The 27,097-nt window shown below is 43.0% G+C and overlaps 1 protein-coding gene across 1 annotated transcript in view; it reads right to left on the minus strand.

Annotated features, from left to right (window-relative positions):
* Nucleotides 1-27,097, minus strand: part of LOC310753827 (androgen receptor-like) — a 409,607-nt gene that overhangs the window by 60,785 nt on the left and 321,725 nt on the right. Inside the window, exon 5 of the mRNA XM_083595177.1 lies at nt 22,340-22,484. Within this exon, the coding sequence (XP_083451303.1) occupies nt 22,340-22,484 (145 nt within the window). The remainder of the gene's footprint in view (nt 1-22,339; nt 22,485-27,097) is intronic.

A 27,097-nucleotide genomic window follows, 5' to 3' on the forward strand; every position in this document is an offset into this window, starting at 1 on the left:
TTCCTTCTTCTATCCCTCTCTTGGCAATCGTAAAGTGTCCATTTTGCTTTGTGCTGATGACCTAGTAGTAGTAATAATAATAATAATAATAATAATAATAATAATAATAATAATAATAATAATAATTTCCCCAGCTACTCTAGGTGGCTTCCAACTGAATATTAAAAACAGTACAGCATCAGACATTAAAAATTTCCCTACAGAGAACTGCCTTCAGTTGTCTTTTAAAAGTAAAATAGTTGTTTATTGCCTTGACATCTGCTGGGAGGGCGTTCCACAGGGCAGGCACCACTACCGAGAAGGCCCTCTGTCTGGTTCCCTGTAACCTTACTTCTCGCAATGAGGGAACCGCCAGAAGGCCCTCGGCGCTGGATCTCAGTGTCCGGGCTGAACGATGGGGGTGGAGACGCTCCTTCAGGTATACAGGACTGAGGCCGTTTAGGGCTTTAAAGGTCAGCACCAACACTTTGAATTGTGCTCGGAAACGTACTGGGAGCCAATGCAGATCTCTCAGAACCGGTGTTATGTGGTCCCGGCGGCCACTCCCAGTCACCAGTCTAGCTGCCGCATTCTGGATTAATTGCAGTTTCCGGGTCACCTTCAAAGGTAGCCCCACGTAGAGCGTGTTGCAGTAGTCCAAGCGGGAGATAACTACAGCATGCACCACTCTGGCAAGACAGTCTGCGGGCAGGTAGGGTCTTAGCCTGTGTACCAGGTGGAGCTGGTAGACAGCTGCCCTGGACACAGAATTAACCTGTGCCTCCATGGACAGCTGTGAGTCCAAAATGACTCCCAGGCTGCGCACCTGGTCCTTCAGGGGCACAGTTACCCCATTGAGGACCAGGGAATCCCCCACAACCGCCCGCCCCCTGTCCCCCCAAAACAGTACTTCTGTCTTGTCAGGATTCAACCTCAATCTGTTAACCGCCATCCGTCCTCCAACCGCCTCCAGGCACTCACACAGGACGTTCACCGCCTTCACTGGTTCTGATTTAAAGAAGAGGTAGAGCTGGGTGTCATCTGCATACTGATGAACACCCAGCCCAAACCCCCTGATGGTCTCTCCCAGAGGCTTCATATAGATGTTAAAATGCATGGGGGAGAGGACGGAACCCTGAGGCACCCCACAAGTGAGAGCCCAGGGGTCTGAACACTCATCCCCCAACACCACTTTCTGGACACGGCCCAGGAGAAAGGAGCGGAACCGCAGTATAACAGTGCCCCCAGCTCCCAGCCCCTCTAGACGGTCCAGAAGGATGTTATGGTCAATGGTGTCAAAGGCCGCTGAGAGATCCAGCAGAACTAGGAAACAGCTCTCACCTTTGTCCCTAGCCCGCCGGAGATCATCAACCAGCGCGACCAAGGCAGTTTCAGTCCCATGGTGAGGCCTGAATCCCGATTGGAAGGGATCCAAATGGTCCGCATCCTCCAGGCGTGCTTGGAGTTGTTTGGCAACCACCCGCTCAATCACCTTGCTCTCCCTGAACAAAACTGCACTTAGAAGGATGCTGGTCAAATTTGGCCAACTGTGTAAAAAATAACAGCTAAAAGTTAATTATGCCAAAACTAAGGTTGCCGTATTCAGTAAGAGGGTTACCAAGTCCAAGTGGACATTAGATGGTCAACCCTCAAGCAAGTATATAGATTTAAATACCTAGGATTACTTATGGATGTAAAGCTTTCATGGAAACCCCATCTGGATGCAACCAAGTTATTATCTGCCCCCTCTACTGGACAGCTATACAGGTTCTTCCATTCAAAGGGAAGGAAGTTAATCAATCCAGCTATCAAGATCTATATTGTGTCAAAGTTCATTGCACAAATGCTTTATGGGGTTGAGATCTGGGGAAGTGGAATCAAATCTGAAATAGATGTCCAACAAAACAAATTCGTGAGGCAGATATTGGGGCTTCCACCGGGGACAGCAGCAGCTCACCTCAGAGCCAAGTTGGGTCTCCCCTCAATTACAGCCAGAATCGATCTAGCCTATCTCAGATACTGGTGCAGACTAAATGCCATTGAGGACCATATCCTTACCAAGCTCTTTCGATTAGAGCAACTAAGGACAGGTGGCTGGGTGCAAAAGTGTCAGAATAAGATTAGGGTTTACAATCTCCAAATGGAGAAATATTTGGCCCTTAGTTCACGTGACCTCAGAAATTGGATCTTTGACCAGCATGCCAACCAAGACAGAGCATCCATTATAGCTGCCTCTGAGACTAGAGACAGGTTTCATAAAAGTGGAGGGTAGATTGTGGGTGACCATACTCAACTACTGGCTCAGACTATCTTTATTTCCCCTTGGCCTTGCCCCACTAACTATGAATGATGATTTTCAATCCACATTGTTGTCTTCTTCTTCTTTGGTAATCAAAGATTGTCTTCCATAAACACTGTTTTAACAATGAGTCCGTAAGTGACTGTGGAGGCCAATTCTGGATCCACACGTCCTTCTTCAGTGGGGACATTGGTTTCTGGGTGTGGATTTTCCAAGTGTGTCTTCCTCTTAGCACGTTTCTCCACTGCGTCCTGAGTTCAAGTGTCTTCAAAGTCCATGACACCTTTGGTAAAGGCTGTTCTCCAATTGGAGCGCTCGCAGCCAAGTATTTCCCGATTGTAGGTGTTTATACTACATTTTTAAAAATTTGCCTTGAGACAGTCTTTATATCTCTTTTGTTGACCACCAGCATTACACTTTCCAAAATCTGGGAGAGAGAAGAGATCCCAGCAGACTTTAGGGATGCCAAAATTATCAATCTCTTTTAAAAAGGTGCCAGAACTGATTGCGGAAATTATCGACGCAGCTCTCTATTAGCTGTGGCTGGCAAAATTATTGCAATTCACATGGAAACAGGCAGTGGCAACTAAAATCTCATCCCTGGGCTTCTCTCCAGGTCTTCTACTCAGCATGGGATATGAACAGGCCAAAGTTCCCATAAAACAACATGTTGCAGAAACTGAGCACCAATTGGGACTAGCCAGGACCCCAACTTTCATTGCCAATGAATCCATCAGGTACTCTGCCTCCACCATGGCATATCTAACTAATCTCAGTGTCTCTAAGCATCAGAGGGCCTTTACCCTGGCACAATGTCACGTCCTCCCCTCGGCTGTCATTGAAGGTTGATATAGGAAGATTGCTTACTTGGAGAGACAATGCCCCTGTGATTCTGGACAAATAGAAACAATAGAGCATGTGATTCTCCACTACCTATATCAGTGGTGGCGAACCTTGGCACTCCAGATGTTTTGGAACTACAACTCCCATCATCCCTAGCTAACAGGACCAGTGGTCAGGGATGATGGGAGTTGTAGTTCCAAAACATCTGGAGTGCCAAGGTTCACAACCACTGGCCTATATTATAGAGACATTCATATTAGCCTCATCTCCCTCCTACTCCCTAAGTAGGGACAATTATTTTTATTTTTAATTTTTTTTATTAAATATTTTCTTGTTTTACAGAAGTAAGTGTGATGTCTCTCATATTTTTTCCATGTAACATTTTTACAAATCCGTTTCATTTGTTGAGACATTAGGGGGAGAAGAAAAAAAAAGAAGGGGTGGAGGGAGGGAAGATGGGTGGGGGTGGGGTCGGGTGGCGATGTTTCTGTTATGTATGTAGGGTTTGGTGTTGTAGGGTTTGGTGTCAGAGTTGCTTGTGCTGTTCACTTGTGTTCCTTTGGTGGTGAGAGAGGTTGGGGTTGGCCTAGGGTGTGGTTGTTTGTTTGTGATTGGCTGTGGTGATCTTTGTTTTCGCGTGTGAGTGGGGTGGGTGGGTGTTTTGGATCAGGTTAGCCATATTGATTTATATGCCGTTGGTGGATTATTGTCGTTGTCTTGTTGGGTTGTGTATGTGATAAAGGGGAGCCATACCAGGGTAAAGGCGTCTTCTTCTGTTTGTCCCCGTGTCAGTTTCAGTTTATTGGTTAATTTTTCTAGTAGGGCTGTTTCCCATACTATTTGGTACCATTGGTGGCTGTTTTCCAGAATAGTTGGATTTTGGGGCACTCCCACCACATGTGGAGGTATGTGCCTGTGGAGGTGCACCCTCTCCAGCATTTTGGTGAGGTTCCTGGGTGTATTAGTGCTAGTTTTCTTGGTGTTAGGTACCACCTGTAGGTGAGTTTCAAAGTGAGTTATTTTCTTTTCGTTGATATGGATTTAAAGGGGGGTTTAGACCACATTCTGGTCCACTGAGTGGGGTTAATCTCATAGCCTATGTCATTCTCCCATTGTTTTTTGATTGCGTCTAGGGGGTTTGTGGGATTTTGGAGTAGTATTTTGTATATTGTGGATACCGTCCCTTTACCGTTTCCCTTTGTTGTTAGGAGGAGGTTTTCGAAGGTTGTCGGGGGCTTAGTTGCTGCTGATTTTACTGTTGGGTTGTTGAAGAGGGCATGTAGTTGATGTTGTGTTAACCAGGGCATTTGGGTGTCTTCTAGTTTGTCTTGTATTTCTTGTGTTGACAAAGGTTTGTTATTTTTATAAAAGTCTATTAGGCGATATAAGCCTTTGGTTCGCCAGGTTTTTATCTGGTTGTTTTGTGCTGCATGGTGGAATAATGGGTGGTACGCCAGGGGGATTAGTGGGGATGGGGTTGGGGATAGTTTGCCTATTTCTGTTTTCCATGCTTTGAGCATGGTCTGTGTGTACCTGTTAAGTGTTGTGGGAATTTTCTTTAGTTTGTTTGGGAGGAGTGGGTATGCTGTAGCGCAGGTGTTTTCAATTGTGTCCCTCTCTAGGTGTACCCATCGTTTTGTCTCATCTTCGAGTATATATGGGATTATATGGCGTATTTGGTTGGCAATGTAATATGCTTCTATGTTGGGGATTCCCCATCCTCCTTCTGAGGTGGGGAGGTGCAGGTATTTGGAACTTATTCTTGGTTTTTTATGTGAGAAGATAAAAGAGTGTAGTTTTCTCTGCCAACTGCGGAGTTGGGTTGAGGGGATCCAGATTGGGAGGGTTTGGAATAGGTAGGTTAGTTTTGGGAGGGTGATCATTTTGATCATGGCTATTTTGTCTGAGAGAGTGAAATTCATGTTATTGCATCTCTTTAGGTCTTTGTTAATTTGTCGCCACGGGGGCTTGTAGTTGTGGAGGTACAATTTATTGAGGTTTCTGGTTATTTGTACCCCTAGGTATCTGAACTTGGTGTGGCAAAGTTTTATTTTGGTGACCTTAGTGAGTTCTTTTTGGATGTGAGGAGGGGTGTTGAAGCACATAGCTTCTGACTTTGTAAAACTGACCTGTAGGCCCGACACCTTTGCAAATATGTTGAGTTCTCTGATTAGGGAGGCTGCTGTGCTTATGGGGTCTGGTGTTGTGACCATTAGGTCGTCTGCAAAGAGCCCTAATTTATAGGTTCTGCCTTTTATTTCCACTCCTTTGATGTCTGTGGCTGCTCGGATTCGGATTGCTAAGGGTTCCAGAGCCAGGATAAATAAGAAGGGAGACAGTGGGCACCCTTGTTTCGTGCCTCTTTCGATAGCTATAGTATTAGAATCCATATTGTTAGTTCTGCATTTTGCTGGGGCTTGGGAGTATATTTGTTTGAGGATTTGTAGGAAGTTGGGGCCAAATTTCATGTTAGTTAGTACTGCTAATATGTATTTCCACTCTAAGCAATCAAAGGCTTTGAGGATGTCTAGGGACATAATTGTCAATGGGAGTTTAGTTGCCTTGCTGTGTTCAATCAGGTTCAGTAGTTTCCTGATGGGGTCTGTTATATAGTGGCCAGGGACAAAGCCAGTCTGGTCTGGGGCTATTGACTTGTGTAGGAAGATTTTTAGGCGGTTGGCCAAGATTGATGTGAATATCTTGTAGTCTTGGTTTATTAATGAGATTGGGCGGTATGATTCTACTTTGAGGCTGTCTTTTAGTGGTTTGGGGATGGAGACTATTTTGGAGTGGGTCCAGGTTTTGGGGATGGGCCCCCCTTTTATGATGTCGTTGAATAGGCAGGTCATGTAGGGCATCAAGGGTTCTTTGAATTTCCTATAGAATTCTGCTGTGAAGCCGTCTGGGCCTAGGGCTTTGTGTGATTTCAGGTTTTTGAGGACCGTATCTATTTCCTCTGGGGTGATGGGACTGTCCATGAATTCCTGTTCCTCATCAGTTAGGGTAGGGATGGTCAGTCCTGCTAGAAATTTTCTGATTTCCTTCTCTGGTGGGTTATGGGAGGTGTATAGGTTGGAGTAGAATTCTGCAAATTCTGAGGTTATTTCTTTGGGGGAGAATGTTATGTTGCCATCTTTTTTGGTGATGCAGTGTATTCTTGTTTTGAGTGCTTTCTTCCTACATCTATTTGCTAGTAATCTGGAGTTTTTCCTTCCATATTCATGTTAGTTTCTGTTTCTCACTGAGCAGCTGCTTGCAAGTCACAGGACTGTGTTTACATTCCACAGTCCAGATACTATTGGAGTTCTCACGGGAAAGGGAGACGGGATGTGACGTTACTGGTTTCCTGTTTCCTTTGTTCTGTTGTTTCCTTAGTTCAGTTGCTCTCTGCTTCTCACAGAGAGGAGATGTGTTTTTCTTTGCACTCTGTATAGCTTAGTAATAAAGTATAGCAATGTAGCATCATACCTATCTCATCCTTCCGTTGTGGACTTTGTTGTTTTAATGCTCTGCTGGGCTCAAAGGAAGATGAGCCATATCAGCTCAGACGACCGGAGCTGAAATTTCTAATATTTTTGGTTATGGACTCCAGAAGGACGGAATCCAGAATGACGGACGACAGAGGAAGGAATGAAGTTTATCTTCTCTGCGTGTCAAGAGGATGGATGAGAGGTATGTGCTCTTGCCCCGGGAAGCCTGCCAGTCCCTAATTAATGGCAATAAGGGGTGGACTTTGAACTCTTTGCCAAGCACTAACTGGCAGCGGCAAAAAGAGAAGGCAGACAGAGCTTGCTTTAAAGACACAAGATGGCCAGTCCAAGAGTATCAGAGGCTCTTGAGAATGCTTTTGGAATTCCAAAGCTCAATAAATCTAATTATCAAAACTGGGTTCAATATGCAGAGGCTCTGCTAAGAAAAGAGGGTCTGTTTAATGTGATAACAGACACCCCCCCAGCTCCTGTAACTGATGAATGGAAAGCTAAGGATTCGAAAGCAAGGGGAACTCTGGTGCTGATTGTGTCCCCTGAAGAGCTATGTCTTTTGCATGACAAGGCCTCAGCCAAATAAATGTGGGACAGTTTGCAAGAGTCACATTTAAGAACAGAGGCTGGTGCTTCTTTGTTCTTTTATGCCAAGTTGCATGATATGGCACTTGTTGAAGGAGCAGATGTGCGTGCTCACCTCATGGAAATGCAGAATCTCAGGCATGAGTTGCAACAGCGTGGAATCACCTTTCCAGAGGCTGTGTATTCCTTCAAGATGCTACATTCTTTGGGTTCGAGTTGGGAAGTGATTGCCAGCCAGCTTGCTGTTTTGCCTACTGCTCAGCTAACGGTAGCGCATGTTACTGCTGTGGTGTTGAATGAAGCGGATCGCCGTAGTGCTAGCTGCATCACTAAGGGGGAGTCCTCACAGACGTCATCCCAGAATGCAGTGGAACCACTAGGTGGCGCCAAAGCTTTGAAGGCAGTGAAATGCTACTCGTGTGGATGTCTAGGCCACGTGAAAAGGGAATGCAAACATCCAAAGGCCAAGGCAACAGAGCAGCGCAGCGAAAGCTCAACGCGCAGAAAAGGCAAAGGCAAAGGTCCGAAGTCTAGGACAATGCAAAACAAGGCAATGGTCTCACACTTCACTCCAAAGGTCCAGAAGACGTCTAGATCTTTCTTCATCGTTGACTCGGGAGCGACCAGACACATTTGTCGGGAGAAACATCTCTTCGTGTCCTTTACTCCGCAGGAAGGTGCGATTCACCAGGTGGATGACCACACGATCTCCAGTCAAGGCTAATGAACGGTTGTTCTTCACAGTTTGGATGCATCGATACGCAACGTTCTTTTTGTTCCAGATGCTGCACACAATCTACTGAGTGTTTCGCAGCTGACTGAACAGGACATAGACGTTTCCTTCAAGAAGAGGAAGTGCACCATCACCAAGAAAGATGACTTTGTACTGCATGCTGATTATATTGATCGTTTGTTTGTATTGCATTATGATGATTCTGTTGATGTTGTGCAGGATGAAACTTGTTGTATTGCAGGTACTAACAAGGTTTTGCATGTAGGATGTATTCATGATTATCACCGGAAATTTGGTCATTTACACTTCAAGGCAGTTTCCAAAATGCCTGCCTTAGTTGAAGGTATGACTATTAAACCCTGCAGGTACCACATGAAGTGTAAGGCATGCGCAGCAAACAAGGTCAAAATGGCTGCAAAAGGTAAGGTGTCTAGTAGACAAGCTACAGAACCACACCAGGTAGTGCATGCTGATCTCGTTGGTCCATTATCACCCTCTTTGGGTGGAGCCAGGTACTTCATGGTCCTCATTGATTCATTTTCCAGGTATATTCATGTGTTCAATCTCAAGCAGAAATCAGAAGTGTTTCCGAGGTTCAAGGAATTCTGTGCTTGGTTGGAAAATGTGCATTGTAAACAGGTGAAGTGTCTTTTTACAGATCGCGGGGGAGAATTCACTTCTCAGCAGTTTGAAGCTTTTCTGACTGAGAAAGGAATTCAACATGATTTGTCTAGTCCTCGTTCTCCATGGATGAATGGACTTTGTGAGAGGGCAAGCCATACATTGCTTCAAGGCTTGAAAACCTTGCTGCATGATGCCAATCTTCCAGACAGTTATTGGGCAGAAGTGCTCGGCTGTTTTGTTTACACTTATAATGGCAGATTATCATCACTGATTGGTTGTACCCCCTATGAAAAGATGTTTGGCAAGAAACCATACATCAAGCACATGAGAATTTTTGGTTCTGTCATGTGGGTTCACACACCACAAAGCTCCAAGTTAGGCAAACGTGGTTTGCATGGTATCTTTCTAGGGTATCAGAAAGGTTCTTACAGAGTAATGATGACTGAATGATGACTAATGATGACGGAAAATTGCTGATGTGTTAAGCAAACTAAACCTGATGGATGCTAACCCTGTAGACACACCAATGACAACAGGTTATCAGGTAGATGACACTGAAGAAGCATTTTCTGACACTACACTGTACAGAGGTGTGCTAGGCAAACTAAACTTCATTGCCAGGTGTCCAAGACCTGACATTGCAGTTAGCTGTAATTTGCTAAGAAGACAAGTCAACAATCCTACTGTTAAGTATTGGAAAGCTCTGAAATGCATAGCACGCTATTTGAAAGGCACTATGCATTACAGACTGAAATTTAACAATCAGAAGTCTGGTGGTCTTGAAATATTTGCAGATGCAAGTTTTGGAAGTGACACTACAGACAGGAAAAGCACGTCTGGAGTTTGCTACATGTACAACCAGGGTCTATTTGATTGGTCGTGCAAGAAGCAAGAAGCTTAAGTTCTTGTGAAGCTGAACTGAATGCACTGTCTTATTCACTTGTGGATTGTGAATGGTTGTTACAGTTGTGCAAAGACATGAGAATTCCTGTCAAATGTCCAATCCAGGTTTATCAGGACAACAAAGCATGTTTGGCTTTGTTGACTTCTGAAGGTTGTAAGCAAAGCACGAAGCACTTGCAATTGAAGCTGCAACATGCTAGAGAATGTGTTCAGAAAGGACTTGTAACGGTGTCCTACATGCCAGGTAATGAAATTTCTGCTTATTTATTGCCCAAGGTTGTTCCAAGGGATCAACACTGTACCTATGTACAGAAATTGGGTTTGTACTGAGATTGTACTGACACGCTGCCCAGTGGTGTTCACAGAAAGGGGGAGGATGTTAGTTTCTGTTTCTCACTGAGCAGCTGCTTGCAAGTCACAGGACTGTGTTTACATTCCACAGTCCAGATACTATTGGAGTTCTCATGGGAAAGGGAGACGGGATGTGACGTTACTGGTTTCCTGTTTCCTTTGTTTTGTCGTTTCCTTAGTTCAGTTGCTCTCTGCTTCTCACAGAGAGGAGATGTGTTTTTCTTTGCTCTCTGTATAGCTTAGTAATAAAGTATAGCAATGTAGCATCATACCTATCTCATCCTTCCGTTGTGGACTTTGTTGTTTTAATGCTCTGCTGGGCTCAAAGGAAGATGAGCCATATCAGCTCGGACGACCGAAGCTGAAATTTCTAATAATTCATAGAAACATTGTTTAGAGTATAGAATGCTGATCATTGTTTTGTTGATTTCTAGGGAGTCTAGTTCTCTCCTTTTTTTGTTCTATAAGTTTGAGGAGTTTTTTAGATCCTGTTTGTTTGTAGTGTGATGAGAGGGCTGTGATGTCTTGCTCTATTTTGCTAATTTTTGAGGAGGTTTGTTTTTTAAGGAATGCTTTCTCTTTTATGCAAGCTCCTCTGGTGACCGCTTTCTTTTTTTTTTTTTATAATATATTTATTAAAGTTTTCAAATAAAGCATATATTAGATAAGCACTTATCATTGTCCATTTAACATCTCTCAATTGTTACATGGGACTCCCCCACACCTCCCGCATACACTTACATCATTATTAAATTAATTTCAAACAAATTATCATTTAACTCATCTTAATTAATAATCTTAATTTGGTTTGACATATAATTCAGCCTTAAATCTAATTTAATGGTAGACAATTGTCTGCACTGGCATCCAATTCAGCACTCAGCCAAATTACAATATTTTTGTAAATAAATCTTAAATTTCCTCCAGTCTTCTTCCATCCTTTCTTCTCCCTGGTCTCGAATTCTGCCGGTCATCTCGGCTAATTGCATATAGTCCATCAGTTGCATCTGCCATTCTTCCACAGTGGGCAGCTCCTGAGTTTTCCAATTCTTGGCAATTAATATTCTTGCTGCTGTTGTTGCGTACAAAAAGAATGTTCTGTCCTCTTTTAACACACTCTGGCCGACAATACCCAGGAGAAAGGCCTCTGATTTCTTAGTAAAGGTGTATTTAAACACCTTTTTTAATTCATTATATATCTTCTCCCAAAAGGCCTTCACTCTAGGGCAGGTCCACCAGAGGTGAAAAAATGTTCCTTCATTTTCCTTACATTTCCAACATTTGCTATCAGACGAATGGTATATTTTAGCCAGTTTAACAGGGGTCATGTACCATCTATACATCATTTTCATCACATTTTCCTTCAACGCATTACATGCAGTGAAGTTCAGCCCAGAGGTCCACAACCTTTCCCAATCTTCAAACATAATATTATACCCAATATCCTGCGCCCATTTTATCATTGTTGATTTTACCATTTCGTCATGTGTGTTCCATTTCAGCAGCAAGTTATACATTCTTGAAAGTACCTTAGTCTTAGGTTCTAACAGTTCAGTTTCTAACTTTGACTTTTCCACTTGGAATCCTAGCTTTTTGTCATTTTTAAACACTTCTTTAATCTGAGCATAGTGTAACCAGTCTCGCACTTTGTCTCTCATCTTTTCTAAACTCTGCAATTTCCAGTTGTCACCATCCTTTTCTATTATCTCCCAATATTTTGGCCAGTTGGCCTCCATATTGGCTCTTTTCCGAGCCTTAGCCTCCAGGGGTGACAGCCACCTCGGAGTTTTATTCTCCAGTAAGTCTTTATATTTTGTCCAGACATTAAAAACTGATTTTCTGACAATATGGTTCTTGAAGGCCTTATTTATCTTAGCTTTATCATACCATAAATATGCATGCCATCCAAACGCATTATTAAAACCTTCCAAATCCAAGACATCCGTATCTTCAAGAAGTAACCAATCTTTTAACCAGCAGAAAGCTGCAGCTTCATAATACAACTTTAAATCTGGCAGGGCAAAGCCCCCTCTTTCTTTCGCATCTGTTAATATTTTAAATTTGATTCTGGGCTTTTTGCCCTGCCAGACAAATTTAGAAATATCTTTCTGCCACTTCCGGAAGCACTCTGTCTTGTCTACAATCTGCAGTGTCTGAAACAAAAATAACATTTTTGGCAATACATTCATCTTGATGGCAGCTATTCGGCCTAACAAAGAAAGTTTTAGTCTTGACCAACTATCCAAGTCTCTCTTAATCTCTGACCAACATTTTTCATAATTATCTTTAAATAAACTCAGATTTTTTGCTGTTATGTTTACCCCTAGGTATTTAACTTTTTTAACCACATTTAGTTCTGTCTCTTTCTGAAGCTGTTCCAACTCAATATCTGTCATGTTTTTCCCCAAAACTTTAGTTTTTTGCTTATTTAACTTAAATCCTGCCACTCGACCAAAGTTTTGAATCAGTTGTAGTACTCTTTTCAAACTAGACTCCGGCTCCTGTAATGTCAGAACTAGGTCATCTGCAAAAGCTTTAAGTTTATATTGTTTCGCTCCGACCTGAATCCCTTCCACCAACCGGTCCCCCCTAATCATATTCAGGAGCACTTCCAGAACCGAAATAAACAGTAATGGGGAAATCGGGCAGCCTTGTCGTGTACCTTTTTCAATTTTAAACTCTTCTGTAACCACATTGTTAACTATCAGTTTAGCCTTTTGTTCTGAATATATTGCCTCAATCCCGTTCTCAAACCCCCGTCCCACTCCCATTTCTTTTAAATTCCCCTTCATAAATTTCCAAGAAATGTTGTCAAAGGCTTTCTCCGCATCTATAAAAATTAAAACTGCTTTAGTGTTTATGTTTGTTTGTAAAAGTTCCAATATGTCTATGATGTTCCTTGTGTTGGTAAACATATGTCTGCCCGGGAGAAAGCCTGCCTGGTCTTTATGGATTATCTCACTTAAAACTTTCTTAAATCTTCGTGCCAAAACATCTGCAAATATTTTGTAATCCACATTTAAAAGGGAGATGGGACGGTAATTCTTAAGTTGTGTCTTTTCAGTTTCTGACTTTGGAATCAATGTGATAAATGCTTCTTTCCACGATTCAGGCGCCTTCTTCCCCTCCATTATTTCATTACTGACCTCCAACAAAGGTTGTATCAAATAATCCTTCAATGTCTTATAGTAGTTAGAGGTCAGTCCATCTGGCCCTGGTGATTTGCCCTGTTTCAGACTCAGGATGGCCTGTTCAATCTCTTGTCGTGTTATTTTGCCATTTAAAATTGTTCTATTTTCTTCTGACAGCTTTGCTAATCCATTTCTCTCCAAAAATTGTGTAATCTCTATTTCATCTTGTGGCCCTTGAGTATATAACTTTTTAAAATACCTCTGGAAGCACTTTCTAATCTCTCCCGGGTTCTGAATGTTCCTTCCTTCAACCTCTAAGTTTGTTACTGTATTTAATCTTTGTCTCCTTTTCAACTGCCAAGCTAGCAGTTTCCCACATTTATTTGCCGATTCAAAAGTTTTTTGTTTCATTGTTTTAATCTTCCATTCTATTTCCTGATTTATCAGCTTGGAATATTGCGCCTGATAAAGTTTGATTTCTCTCAGAATCGGTTGGGACTTCGGGTTAGATCTTAACTTCTTCTCCAACTCTTTGATACTTTCCAGAATTTTATCTTTCTTTTCATTTTGCAGTCTTTTCTTTAAGGAATTCTGTTGAATCAAGAACCCTCTCATCACAGCTTTACTTGCATCCCAGATAGTTCTTTTTTCCACCGTAGTGTTCAAATTAATCTCAAAATAGTCCTTTAAGGTTTTTTGGGCCTTCTTTACAATTCTTTGATCTCTAAACAGGCCATCATTCATCTTCCATCTAAAGGAGCCGATTGGGATCAATGTCATATCCATTCTCAAGGCGTTATGGTCGGAGCATGTTTTGGGGCAGATTTCCACCTTCCTCACCTTAGGTGCCAGACTTCTAGTTATCCATATTTGGTCGATTCGTGTCCAAGTCAGTTGAGCTTCAGAAAAGAATGTTCCTTCTCTTCCCAGGGGGTTTCTAACTCTCCAGATGTCAACCCAGTCCATATTGTCAGTCATTTCAAAAAAGGTCTTAGGTAGTCTTCCCTCTTTAGTAATGTTCTGGTTCTGTGACTTATCCATATTTGTTGATACGACCCCGTTCATGTCCCCCATCATGATGACGTTGTTGTAATCCAGATAATCCAGCATGATCTCGTGCAACTTCTTATAAAAATCCGATTTTCCTTCATTTGGAGCATAAATTCCTAATATCAAAATTTTTTCTCCTTGATACTGTACTTCTATTGCGAGGATTCTTCCACTTTCATCTTTAAAGAGAAATTTTGGTGAAAGGCTCTCTTTTGCATAGATCACTACACCTCTCTTTTTAACTGTATCCGATGATATAAATTCTTGACCAAGCCTTTTATTTATTAACACCTTTCTATGGAGCCTAATCACATGTGTTTCTTGTAAGCATATAATGTCCAATTGTTCCTTTTTTAAAATATGAAAAATTTTAGACCTTTTTTCGGGACTGTTACAGCCATTTATGTTCCAACTCAAAAGCTGCAGAGACATCCTGGATAGGTCTGGTTATTCTTTCTGGGGTGGTACCTTGTTCTCCGGTCCTTGAGGATCCGAGGGGGCGGGCTCCCCTGGAAGTTCTGGCGCTGGCAATCCAAGTCCTTTGTGGAGGTCTTCTCCGTGTGCTCCCAAAAACTTGTCTCTATCTTCCACTGTTTTGATTTTGATCTTTCTCCCTCTGTAGGTAAAGGATAATCCTTGTGGAAACTCCCACCTGAAGATAATTGCGTTGCTTCTCAACAGTCTTGCCACTTCCGTGTAGTTAGATCTAAGGTCCAGCAACTGCTTAGGAATGTCCTTGTAGATTTCAATTCTCTTGCCCAAAATGTCTAGTGACTTTTCGTAGTGCAGGCCCAAAATCTTGTCCCTTTCCTCCTTTGATCTCAGTGTTATCAAACAATCTCTGGGCTTCTCTGTCCTTCTGACTCTGCCAAGCCTGAAAGCAGATACAATTTTAAAGTCTTTTTCCTCTAACTTCCAAAACTTGGCAAATTCCTTAGTTAGAAATTCAATAAAATTATCTTCTTCCACCTCTGGTATTGACCGTATCCTCAAGTTGGTCTCCCTGTTTCGCAGTTCTGTCATCAAAAAGTAAATCTGATGTTCTCCAACTTGTTTGCTGAGTGGTCTTACTTCTTTCTCAAGTTCTTCCAATCTTTGACTAGTATCTTCAGCCAGTTTACGATTTTCACCTACAGCCTCCTTTAATTCTCCAATAGACTGGGCATTCTGTGCAACTTGTCCAGTCAGCTTATTCAAGCTTTCTGTGTTCTGTTCAATTTTAGCTGTATGCAAATCAGCCTTCTTGTCCAGAGCCTCCAGTTTCTCCAAAATTTTCTCCAAGACAGAGCTACTTGTCCCTGAAGCCATATCTCCCAGGTGCAGCTCCTCTGTCTCTCCCTCCCCTGCCTGTATTAGGGAGGCCGCCTCTATGTCTGGAGGCAAAGTGGAAGGCAAGGCCGGCACAGAAGATCTACGCTGTGAGGCTGCAGATAAAGTTAGAGTTGTTTGTTTAGTCCTTCCTCTTCTCCTTGCGCCACTCATTCCAAAGTTATCTGTAATCCAAGGTCAATCCAAGTTGTTCCCATGAGAAAGCAGAGTCCCAGATGCAATAGTCAAACAGAGGCCGGGAAAGGGAAAGTAAAACAAAGTCACTGCTGTAAGTCCAAAATCCTCTAGAGGGAGCTTAATGCGTCTTCAGGGAAAAGATCAAATCCAAGTTAAACTTATAAATTTAAATCCATGTCTATCGCCTCCACAATGTATTATTTTTAGCAGAGTAAAACTTAAAGCAAAACAGTGTTTCTTACAGTGCCTTGACTGCAACAGTTTCAAAGTATCCAGTTCCAACTCAGAATGTTTCAAAACCTGAATTCAATGTATCCAAAGTTGCAAACTGGTGCTCATCCAGGCAGCTCCAGCACCAGAGATTCTTATTTATTTTATAATCCACTGGTGCCACAGAAGAAGGATATCAGTGCACCCCGAATATGACCAGCAAAAGTCAATAGCTCAAAGTCTTTCACTCAGAAAACTGCTTTAACAGGGTGCCAGCATTTAGTTAACGCATAACTTTTTGTCTCCACTCCTCCTGCTCTTTGCTTAAAGTTCAGTATAGCGGGAGATGGGCTTCCTGCTTATCCTCACTCCGTTTTCAGCCAGATTTCAACTTTTAAAAAAAGTTTTAAAAGTTTCATAAAGTTCTCAAAAAGTTTCAGAAAGTTGACAAAAGTTTCAGAAAGTTTTCAATGTCCAAATTTACTCACGGGTTGTAGTTTCCAAAGTTCAGAAAAGTTGCAGGAAGAAAGGACAGCGCTGACCGGCAACAGCAATGCGGCTTCACTTCGCTGTTTGCGCAACGACCCACAGCGCCGCTACCCCCTCCGCGATCCGGAGCCCCTTACGGGGTCCCTTCAACGTTTTGGGGGCTGCTTCTGGCGCCCGCCGGGTCCCGAGACCACAGGCTTCTGCCACCTGTGGTTTTCCTGAATGGGTCTCCGCTTCGCCGTAGCGGACGACCCGTTTACAGCGGAGCTCCCTTCTCCTTACTCGGAGAAGGCAGCCATTACCGGTCGCGCCGCCTCCGGAAGTTTGGTGACCGCTTTCATTGCGTCCCTTAGGAGAGGAGTTGTTATATTGTCTACATCGTTTTCCCTGAAGTAGTTTTGGAGAGTTTTTGTGAGACTCTCTCTAATTTGTTTGTTTGTAGTTAGGATGGGACTGAAGGACCATGATGGGGTGGTTTGTGTTCCTTCTCCTATTTTAACGGTGACTTCTACTGGGGCATGATCTCGCACAGGACAATTCTATACCTCCCTGCTGCTTTCAGATACCAACCCTGCTACAACATTAAACGTTGCCAGGTTCTGCATAGCAGCGTTCAAAATTCGTTGGATGATGACCTGTGCCACAAACTAGATTTAATGAACACTCATATCAGAGTGTTTTGTAAATTGATAGCCATAGCCTTTTATAGACTAACCTTTCATGCTCATCCACATCTGTTTAATGCTCCTAACCCTTCTTTTTTATTCTTTTAGCTTCTTATAGTCTTTTATACATACCTTCTGTTTTAATAATCTTAGCTTTCCAAAACGATTTAGATTTTAAATGATTGTTCTCCATCCTACTTATGCTGGTCTATGACCATAATAAAGATTTGACTGATTATGGGGGGCCACTAGGGGCGCATTGGATGATGGCCGACAATACCATCTCTCCGACCCACACGGGGTAATTAAGAGGCTGTTATGGGAGTAGGCAGCCTCCCTTGTTGCCCCAAGGAAATGGGGAACACTGCCCTTGCCTGCTGTGCCCATAAATCTCCCCCTAATTCGAAAGAAGGGGGTGAGGGCCCTAGGCAGAATGCCCCCGTGTGGACCTCGGCTCTCCTGGACGCTGTCTCTGATCGCGCACTAGCTGCAGCAATTTGGAATAATTAATTACAAAAGAAGCAAATGCACATATTTCAAGTGATGAAGGGGAGTGAAGTCTGCTAATTTAAGTGACCTCTGCGAAAGAAGACGACGGGTTGGAGAAACAGGAATATTTTACGATGAAGATACACCAAAGGCTGGGTATGTTGACAACGGGACTGAATGGGGGACGGGACCTTTTTTACTTTCCTTCTATGTGATTTACAAGAACCCCTCCTCATTAGAATCGTCGGTTGAACTGACCCAAGCAGGATGATTAAGGTCTGTGTGGAGATAAACTTTAACCAAAAGTATGCTTTATGGAGATCGAGAAGCAATAAGAGCTTTTGGAATGGCGCAGCAATTAATTCAGAGTCGCCATCTTGCCAAAGGATTTATAGCCGGGAGGAGGAACGGACCTGTTTTCAGACTGCATTCCTGGTGAATCTCCTCAGAGGTTTTGAGTAAGGAGGCAGATTGGTGAAGATTAATGACGGTAAGACTGTTTTGATGTATGGAAGTGATGTTATATGGAAAACGTCTGGATATGGCTACTGGATAAAAAAAAAAGAATATTCACGCAGGATTACAAACTGTTCTAACCAGCTTGTGGAGACTATCAGAGGTCACAAAGAGAAAGGAAAAATATATGAAAATAACAACAAGAGATGTGGAAAAACAATAAGAAAGGACTGGATAGTATTGTGAACATCATAAGGTTAGATTTGTGGACATTAAAACAGCAGTAAGAAGCAAGAAGTTGATTGGATCCCCTTCGGAACTTGAAATATGGGTACCCCAACAAAAATTTAAAATTCGGCTGTGTAATTTGGAATTTATGTAATTTGGTTTGATTTGATGTGATTGGTCGGTTAATAAAAAATTATTCTTAAAGAAAGAAGAAGATTTGACTGATTATAGCTGCCCGTTACTCTACTTGGTACCCCCAAATTAAGATCAACCAGGTTCCTTCAGATGGAGGATGAATGACACCTTATTCAGAGATCAAGAGGTTATCAAGAAGGCCCAAAAAACTTTGAGAGACTATTTTGAGATAAATTTGAATACTACGGTTGAAAAAAGAACAATCTGGGACGCAAGCAAAGCGGTCATGAGAGGGTTTATGATCCAATAGAATGCAATAAAGAAAAGAACTCAAAATGAGAAAAAAGATAAAATTTTGGGGAAAATAAAAGAGGGAGAGAAGAAACTAAGAGTGAAACCAAAATTGCAAGAGATTCTGAGAGAAATCAAGTTATATCAAGTACAATATATGAAAATGATAAATCAGGAAGTGGAATGGAAAATTAAGCAGATGAGACAAAAGTCATTTGAATCGGCTAACAAATGTGGGAAACTGCTAGCATGGCAGATGAAGAAAAGACAGAAACTAAATACTATCACAAATTTGGAGGTAAATGGAAAGATCATACAGAATCCATTGGAAATTAGAAACTGTTTCCAGAGATATTTTAAACAACTATATACACAAGGGCCACAGAAAGAGGCTGAGCTAGACCAATTCCTGAGGAAAAATGGACTACAAAAAATCTCTCAAGAAAAAAAGACAATGTTGAGTGATAAAATTACAGAACAGGAAGTGGAGGGTGCCATTCAGAATATGCAATTGGGTAAATCTCCAGGACCAGATGGTTTAACCTCCAAATATTATAGAGTTTTGAAAGATTGGTTAATTCGGCCACTAAAGGAGGTCTGCAATGAGATCTTAGAGGGGAAAAAGGCGCCGGAGTCGTGGCAGGAAGCCTATATTACACTTATACCGAAAACTGAGTCTGAAAAGACGCAACTTAAGAACTACCGCCCCATATCCCTGCTTAATGTGGATTACAAAATATTTGCTGATATTTTGGCTAATAGGTTAAAAAAAGTATTATTGGAAGAGATCCATAAGGACCAAGCTGGCTTTCTCCCGGGTAGACACTTGTCGGACAATACGAGGAATATAATTAACATTTTGGAGAAGCTACAAGTGAACATAAACACTAAAGCAGTTTTAATCTTTATAGATGCGGAGAAAGCCTTCGACAACATTTCTTGGTGTTTTATGAAGAAAAATCTTCAGGGGATGGGGGTGGGCCAAGGGTTTGAGAATGGTATAAGTGCAATTTACTCAGAACAAAAGGCTAAACTAATTGTTAACAATGTGGTGACAGAGGGATTTAAGATAGAGAAAGGTACACGACAAGGCTGCCCAATCTCCCCATTGCTCTTTATTTCAGTCCTGGAGGTACTATTGAACATGATTAGAAGGGACCGTTTGATCAAAGGTATTCAGGTCGGAGCCAAGCAATACAAATTGAAAGCTTTTGCAGATGACCTAGTTTTAACATTACAGGAGCCAGAATCTAGTTCGAAAAGGGTTTTGGAATTGATTCAAGAATTTGGTCAGGTGGCTGGTTTTAAGTTGAACAAGTCAAAAACCAAAGTTCTTGAGAAAAACTTAACACCTATTGAGAAAGAAAGGTTTCAGAAGGAGACAGGCCTAACAATAGTAAAGAAAGTTAAATATTTGGGGGTTAACATGACTGCTAAGAACCTAAATTTATTTAAAGATAACTATGAGAAATGTTGGTTGGAAGTGAAGAAAGATTTAGAGATATGGTCAAACCTGAAGCTTTCCTTGTTGGGTAGAATTGCGGCTATTAAGATGAATGTATTGCCAAAGATGTTATTTTTGTTTCAATCTCTGCAAATTTTGGACAAAATGGACTGTTTCAAGAAGTGGCAGAGAGACATTTCTAGATTTGTCTGGCAGGGCAAGAAGCCCAGAATAAAATTTAAAATACTAACTGATGCTAAAGAAAGAGGTGGATTTGCCCTGCCAGACCTGAAACTTTATTATGAATCGGCCGCATTTTGTTGGCTGAAAGAATGGCTACTTCTTGAGAACACAGACATTTTGGACTTAGAAGGTTTCAATAACGTTTTTGGATGGCATGCATATTTGTGGTACGACAAGGTTAAAGCTCATAAAGCATTCAAAAACCATATTGTCAGGAAAGCATTGTTTAATGTTTGGTTAAGATATAAAGACTTACTGGAGAATAAAACCCCAAGGTGGCTGTCACCAATGGAAGCAAAGGCACTGAAAAAGTCCAATATGGAGGCCAAATGGCCGAAATATTGGGAAATATTGGAACAAGAAGGAGATAAATTGAAATTGCAGAGTTTTGAGAAATTAAAAGACAAGGTGCGAGATTGGCTGCATTATTTTCAAATAAGAGAGGCCTATAATTTGGATAAAAAAATAGGTTTCCAGGTGGAAAAATCAAAATTGGAAACTGAATTGTTAGAACCCAAAACTAAGATACTTTCAAGAATGTATAACTTGCTGCTAAAATGGAACACGCAGGATGAAACAGTTAAATCTGCTATGATTAAATGGGCACAAGATGTTGGTCATAACATTATGTTTGCTGACTGGGAACAGTTGTGGACCACAGGTATGAAATTTACGGCATGTAATGCCCTAAGAGAGAATATTATGAAAATGATATACAGGTGGTACATGACACCAGTCAAGCTTGCAAAAATCTATCATTTGCCCGATAATAAATGTTGGAAGTGTAAAGAAAATGAAGGAACATTCTTTCACCTTTGGTGGACGTGCCCAAAGATTAAGGCTTTCTGGGAGATGATTTATAACGAAATGAAAAAAGTATTTAAATATACATTCCTTAAGAAGCCAGAGGCCTTTCTCTTGGGCATGGTCGGCCAATTGGTGTCAAAGAAGGACAGAACTTTCTTTATGTATGCAACAACAGCAGCAAGAATTCTCATCACAAAGTATTGGAAGACACAAGAGCTACCCACCCTGGAAGAGTGGCAGATGAAGCTGATGGACTATATGGAACTGGCGGAAATGACTGGCAGAATCCGAGACCTGGGAGAAGAGTTGGTGGAAGAAGACTGGAAGAAATTTAAAGACTATCTTTGGAAATACTGTAAAATTAATGAATGTTAAAATTATGCTTGGATTGGTAATAAGTGGTAACTAGTGACAAAAGCTAATAAGATTATGTAAAAAATGTATTGATAAATGGTTGAAAATATTGGGGTATAATATGTTATGACACAAAGTTAAGATATTTGAAAAAAGGGTAAGAATTTGCTGAATTAAGTATGTAAATGGGAACACAAAAGGGGGGAGGTGTGAGGAGGTCAAGGATACAAGCATATGACTCTGAGGATCTTGAGAAAAATGGATTTGTTTTATTTTTTTTTAATTTCTTTTTTTTTCTTAATTAGCTGTTTTTAGTGTGTCTTGTGCGCTTTCTTTTTTGTATTGTCTATTTTTATCTGTGGTTTTTCTTTTTTTATTCTGTAAATCTTTACTCTTTTCTCTTGTAAAACTCTAATAAAAATTTATTTTTTAAAAAAAAACAAATTAAGATCAACCATTCAAGACACCATGACCTTGAGACACAGACTTTCCCACAACTGCGTAGGGCACTTGTTGAACTAAGGTTCCAACAGATGCCCTCAGAGTATTTGGAGGGGGAGATACCTGGGAATTCCCCTATATGGAAAGCAAATGCATTTATGGATGCAATCAGGTCAAGGATATCATACAGTATTTGCTGATTTGCCTCCTATATTCAGTGCCCAGATATTATTTTTTTTATCATCTATTCTTGACTGTCTCTCAGGCCAATCCTCCCAGAAGGTGACAGTCGAGCTCCTAGCTGATAAACCTCTCCAGATTACACATCTGGTAGCCAAGTTTGTTCCGGCAGCTAACAAGCTCCGTTCTAGAAATGTTAATGCTTCCTAATTTTAAAACCTCGTGCTGTAAATTTTTATGTTTTAACTTTCATAAGTCATGTTGTGTGATTTCAGCCTTGTTTTAATCCCCTGTTGCACACTGTAAATGCCTTTGGCTATATACAATAAGTTGATTGACTCATTTGTTGGAGCATGAAATTATACATGACTTGATGAAAGTGGCTAGAGAAAAGTTTTTCTCATTGTCTCATAGCACTTACTCATTGAAGACCAAGTCTGGAGCGAAGTACAGCATCTGAGAGTTCACATTGGTGAATGATCTCCATCCCATTGCAAAAATCATCAGGCCCATCCAGGAGTACTGAATGATTGACATTTGGTCATCAACATTAAAGTTGCGGAACCCTGTGGAAGAAAAGAGGCACACCCGAGAAATGCAAAGTCAGGCTGGATGCAAAGCTTGCTGCTATTCTTTCCTAAGAAAGCACCGTCAGCATCTCCCAATGGGAACAACTTGTCAATACTGCCAATAATTTAAATTTCAGCAGCCTTTTTGTAAGGGCTGACTCATGACATTTTGGCACCTGAGGAAAACCACAAAATGGTGCCCCTCCTTGCCAGGGAAAAAAGGGGTCAGTGAAGATGTGCAGAGCGCCCACCCCAATGTCAGCGGAGTGTGCAAAAGACCAGTGAAATGCCAAACACTTCTAAGAAGAGTCAGTTGCTTTACTGGCAGTAATGCAGATCTATGTATGTACATACATACACCATATAGACTAAACTCCAGTCAAGGGCAAACTTGCCATAAACACAGCAGCATTTATACTGTAGATTGTGCTGAGTCATTATCACGATTGCTGACTCATTTTCACATGTTTAACTAGCTACAGGTGCAGACAAACACACCCACATTATACAGCACTCCAAAAGTAACCCTTTCTTGCCCTTTTTCTCTGCATGCATAAACATACATTAACACTACATTGGGAACACGGGGGTGGGGATCAAATCAACCATACTCAATGGTTGAAGTGGTAATCAAAGTGCAGAGCCAAAAAGACCTTAGAGGGTAGCCCCCACCATTTCTTCCTTAGGGTGGAAGGAGACTAGCAGTGTCTCCTATTCACCAAGAGGCAGCTGTAGAGGCAGCATGGGGGGGTGTCCTTGAATTGCAGCGGTAACAGCTCTTCCTCTCCTGTTAGGGATCCCAATACTTCCACCCCCCTAGCAGCTGCCACTATTGGGCCCTCAGTACCTAGGCAATGAAGGTGGCAATAAGCTGAGGCAAAAGTTATGGACTGCTGCCTCCACACTATCACTGGATTGGATAACCACGTCATCCCCAACACAAGAGGGTAGGTGGTTAATTTTGTGATGTGGAATGTGATTTGTTCCTTGTGGCCAGGCAGTTCCAAAATCAGTGGTACAGTTGCATGTGAAACTCTCCCTGATACGAGAGGCCTCACATCTATGGTTTGCACCTCAAGTGGAGCTGCTAGTCTCTGTGTGGGCAGGCCATATTCCTTCACAAAGTCCTGATCCACAAAAACTGTAGAAGCCCCTGAATCTATGAGGGCTCTTAACTGTGTCCGGCCTCCATCTGGAAACTGTAGCACAGCAAGCAAGGTGAGTCCTGGAATCACTGGACCTTGGTGAGGCCTTTCAGATTACCTTACTCCCAGTCCTGGGCCTCCTAGTGGGACTGGGACCTTTCATTTCCCACTGACTTCTCATTCAGGTCAGGCCTCTCCCCCACGCTTACCCCTGAAAGCGAACCCACTGCTCCTTTGCTAGGGTATTGCCTCACGATGTGATTTGCTTTTCCACAGATGAAGCACAGTCTCTCCTCCTCCTTTCTCTTTCTGCTGGAGCTATCTGAGACCTGTCGCCCACTGAGTCAAGCTGCATCACTTCCTCCCCCTCCGTGTTCTCCCTTGGCGTACTGCCAAGCCTTCATACAGGAATGTCAGGAATGTCGGCCATCTTTAATGCCTGCCTGCCCAGCCCCCTCTTCTCTGTTCTGTGTTCAATCGTGTGTTGATCCAGTTGCAGTGACGTCTGCACCAAACCCTCCAAGGAAGAGAGGGGAGCATTCTGGCTAGCTCATCCAGTAACTCCCTGTTCAACCTAGCCCGATACAACGCTGTGAGGGCCTTCTTCCCCCATCCTAGCTGTTGAGCCAACATATTAAATTCCATTGTGTATTGCACCACTGTTTTACTCCCCTGCTTTAAGCTCAGTAATTGTCGGGAAGCGGCTGCCTCCCGCTGGGGGTCCTGGAACATTGTATCCATTAGTTTCAGGAAAGAGTCCAGCTCTGACAAGCCCTGATGTCCATTAACAAGGAGGGGAGTTACCCACCGCTTGGCTTCCCCTTCCAGCAAGATGACCATGAAAAACACCCTCTCACTTTTGCTCCAGAAATCTCGCTCTTCAGTTCAAAAACCCACACTCGCTCTGTGACTGCATTCCCTCATCTCCAGAGTCAGACTCTGGTTCCCTCTGTAACAGCATTCTTTCATCCCCAGAGTCAGACTCTTCCCAGGCATTTGATCCAGCTACGTCCTTGACAATACACTAGTTCCACATGAATTAAATTCAACATTAAAGTTCGCAGGATTCATGAAATTACATGCAGCTGTGTTTGTGGACTTTCCACTGCCACGTCTTTAAATTTGTGAGCCCTACCCATGTTTCCTAAGGAGGTTTAACAAACTGAAGGACATTGTCCTCTTTTATGCTCCTCCTGATGGAAACATGCAGATAGGGACAGGTAAGTTTCTATAGAGATTCTTTGTATTAGTGGGAATGGGGGCATTAACTATGTATGTGCGAATAGACTAGTTATTGTCTCACCTTTATTCTTTCAGATATACACCTGCTTTAAGTTGTTTACATACTGTCTTCTCTTGTATATTATTTACTACGAAGGTATGTCTTCTCTGCGACCCTTCCCCTCTGCAGGGAGGTGGGACCAATTTGGATGGTCCGCCCCCGCCACTTAATGGATCCAAATGGTTTCCAGAGAGTGGCAGGGGATGCTTTATCCCATGTTGATGGCCTTTCAGCTGATTCCCTGGTGGCCCGCTGGAATGCGGAGTTAACCAGGGCTATCGACTGTCTGGCTCCGAAGCGCCCTCTCCGATTGCATGGAGCCCGGACAGCCCCATGGTTTTATTCGGAGCTGAGGGCGATGAAACAATCGCTGAGACGGCTAGAGCGTCGGTGGCAGAAAACTCACTCCGAATCTGACCGGAGACGGGTTAGAGCTCAACATCGAGCCTACCCAGCGGTGATAGCCTCTACTGACCGCCTCTATTGCATCTGCAGAAAAAAGTAGCAGGAGACTTTTTCAGGTGGTTCGCAATTTAATGGAACCACCTTTACCACCGGGGCCTTATAAAGACCCCAAGATCTCCTGCAACGATTTTGCAAAGTTTTTTGCAGAAAAAATCACTCATATTTGGAAGGAGCTAGACACCACCGTGGGAGCAGGGCTGGGGCAGGAGAGTGCTAGAGCCCTGTCTGGTCAAGTTGCATGGAATCAATTTCAATCCGTTACCCCCGAGGATGTGGACAGGCTGCTTGGACGCGTGAAACCAACCACCTGTCTCCTTGATCCTTGCCCATCCTGGCTAATAAAAGCAAGCCGGGAAGGGCTGGGCGATGGGCTCTGCAGGGTGGTGAATGCTTCCCTCTGTGAGGGAACATTCCCAGATCCGCTGAAAGAGGCGGTCATTAAACCGCTTCTTAAAAAATCATCTTTAGACCCGGCCAGCATGGCCAACTATCACCCAGTCTCAAATCTTCCATTCTTGGGCAAGGTGATTGAGCGTGTGGTTGCTGAACAACTCCAGGCACGCCTGGAGGATGCGGACCATTTGGATCCCTTCCAATCGGGGTTCAGGCCTCATCATGGTCGATGATCTCCGGCAAGCTAGGGACAAAGGTGAGAGTTGTTTCCTAGTTCTGCTGGATCTCTCAGCGGCCTTTGATACAATCGACCATAACATCCTTCTGGACCGTCTAGAGGGGTTGGGAGCTGGGGGCACTGTTATACAGTGGTTTCACTCCTTCCTCCTGGGCCATGTTCAGAAAGTGGTGGTGGGGGATGAGTGTTCAGACCCTTGGGCCCTCACTTGTGGGGTGCCTCAGGGTTCCGTCCTCTCCGCCATGCTTTTTAACATCTATATGAAGCTGCTGGGAGAGATCATCAGGGGGATTGGGCTGGGTGTTCATCAGTATGTGGATGATACCCAGCTCTAACTCTCTTTCAGATCAGAACCAGTGAAGGCGGTGAAGGTCCTGTGTGAGTGCCTGGAGGCGGTTGGAGGATGGATGGCGGCTAACAGATTGATGTTGAATCCTGACAAGACAGAAGTACTGTTTTGGGGGGACAGGGAGAGGGCGGGTGTAGGGGATTCCCTGGTCCTGAATAGGGTAACTGTGCCCCTGAAGGACCAGGTGCGCAGCCTGGGAGTCATTTTGGACTCACAGCTGTCCATAGAGGTGCAGGTTAACTCTGTGTCCAGGGCAGCTGTCTACCAGCTCCACCTGGTACGCAGGCTATGACCCTACCTGCCCGCGGACTGTCTTGAAGGTGACTTGGAAACCACAACTAATCCAGAATGCGGCAGCTAGACTGGTGACTGGGGGCGGCCGCCGAGACCACATAACACCGGTCGTGAAAGACCTTCATTGGCTCCCAGTACGTTTCCGAGCACAATTCAAAGTGATGGTGTTGATTTTTAAAGTCCTAAACGGCCTCGGCCCAGTATACCTGAAGGAGCGTCTCCACCCCCATCGTTCTGCCCGGACGCTGAGGTCCAGCACCGAGGGCCTTCTGGCGGTTCCCTCATTGCGAGAAGCAAAGCTACAGGGAACCAGGCAGAGGGCCTTCTCGGTAGTGGCGCCCGCCCTGTGGAATGCCCTCCCATCAGATGTCAAAATGATAAACAACTACCTGACATTCAGAAGACATCTTAAGGCAGCCCTGTTCAGGGAAGTTTTTAATGTAT

The sequence above is a fragment of the Podarcis filfolensis genome (assembly GCF_964270895.1).
Source record: "Podarcis filfolensis genome assembly, chromosome: W".
Lineage (NCBI taxonomy): Eukaryota > Metazoa > Chordata > Lepidosauria > Squamata > Lacertidae > Podarcis > Podarcis filfolensis.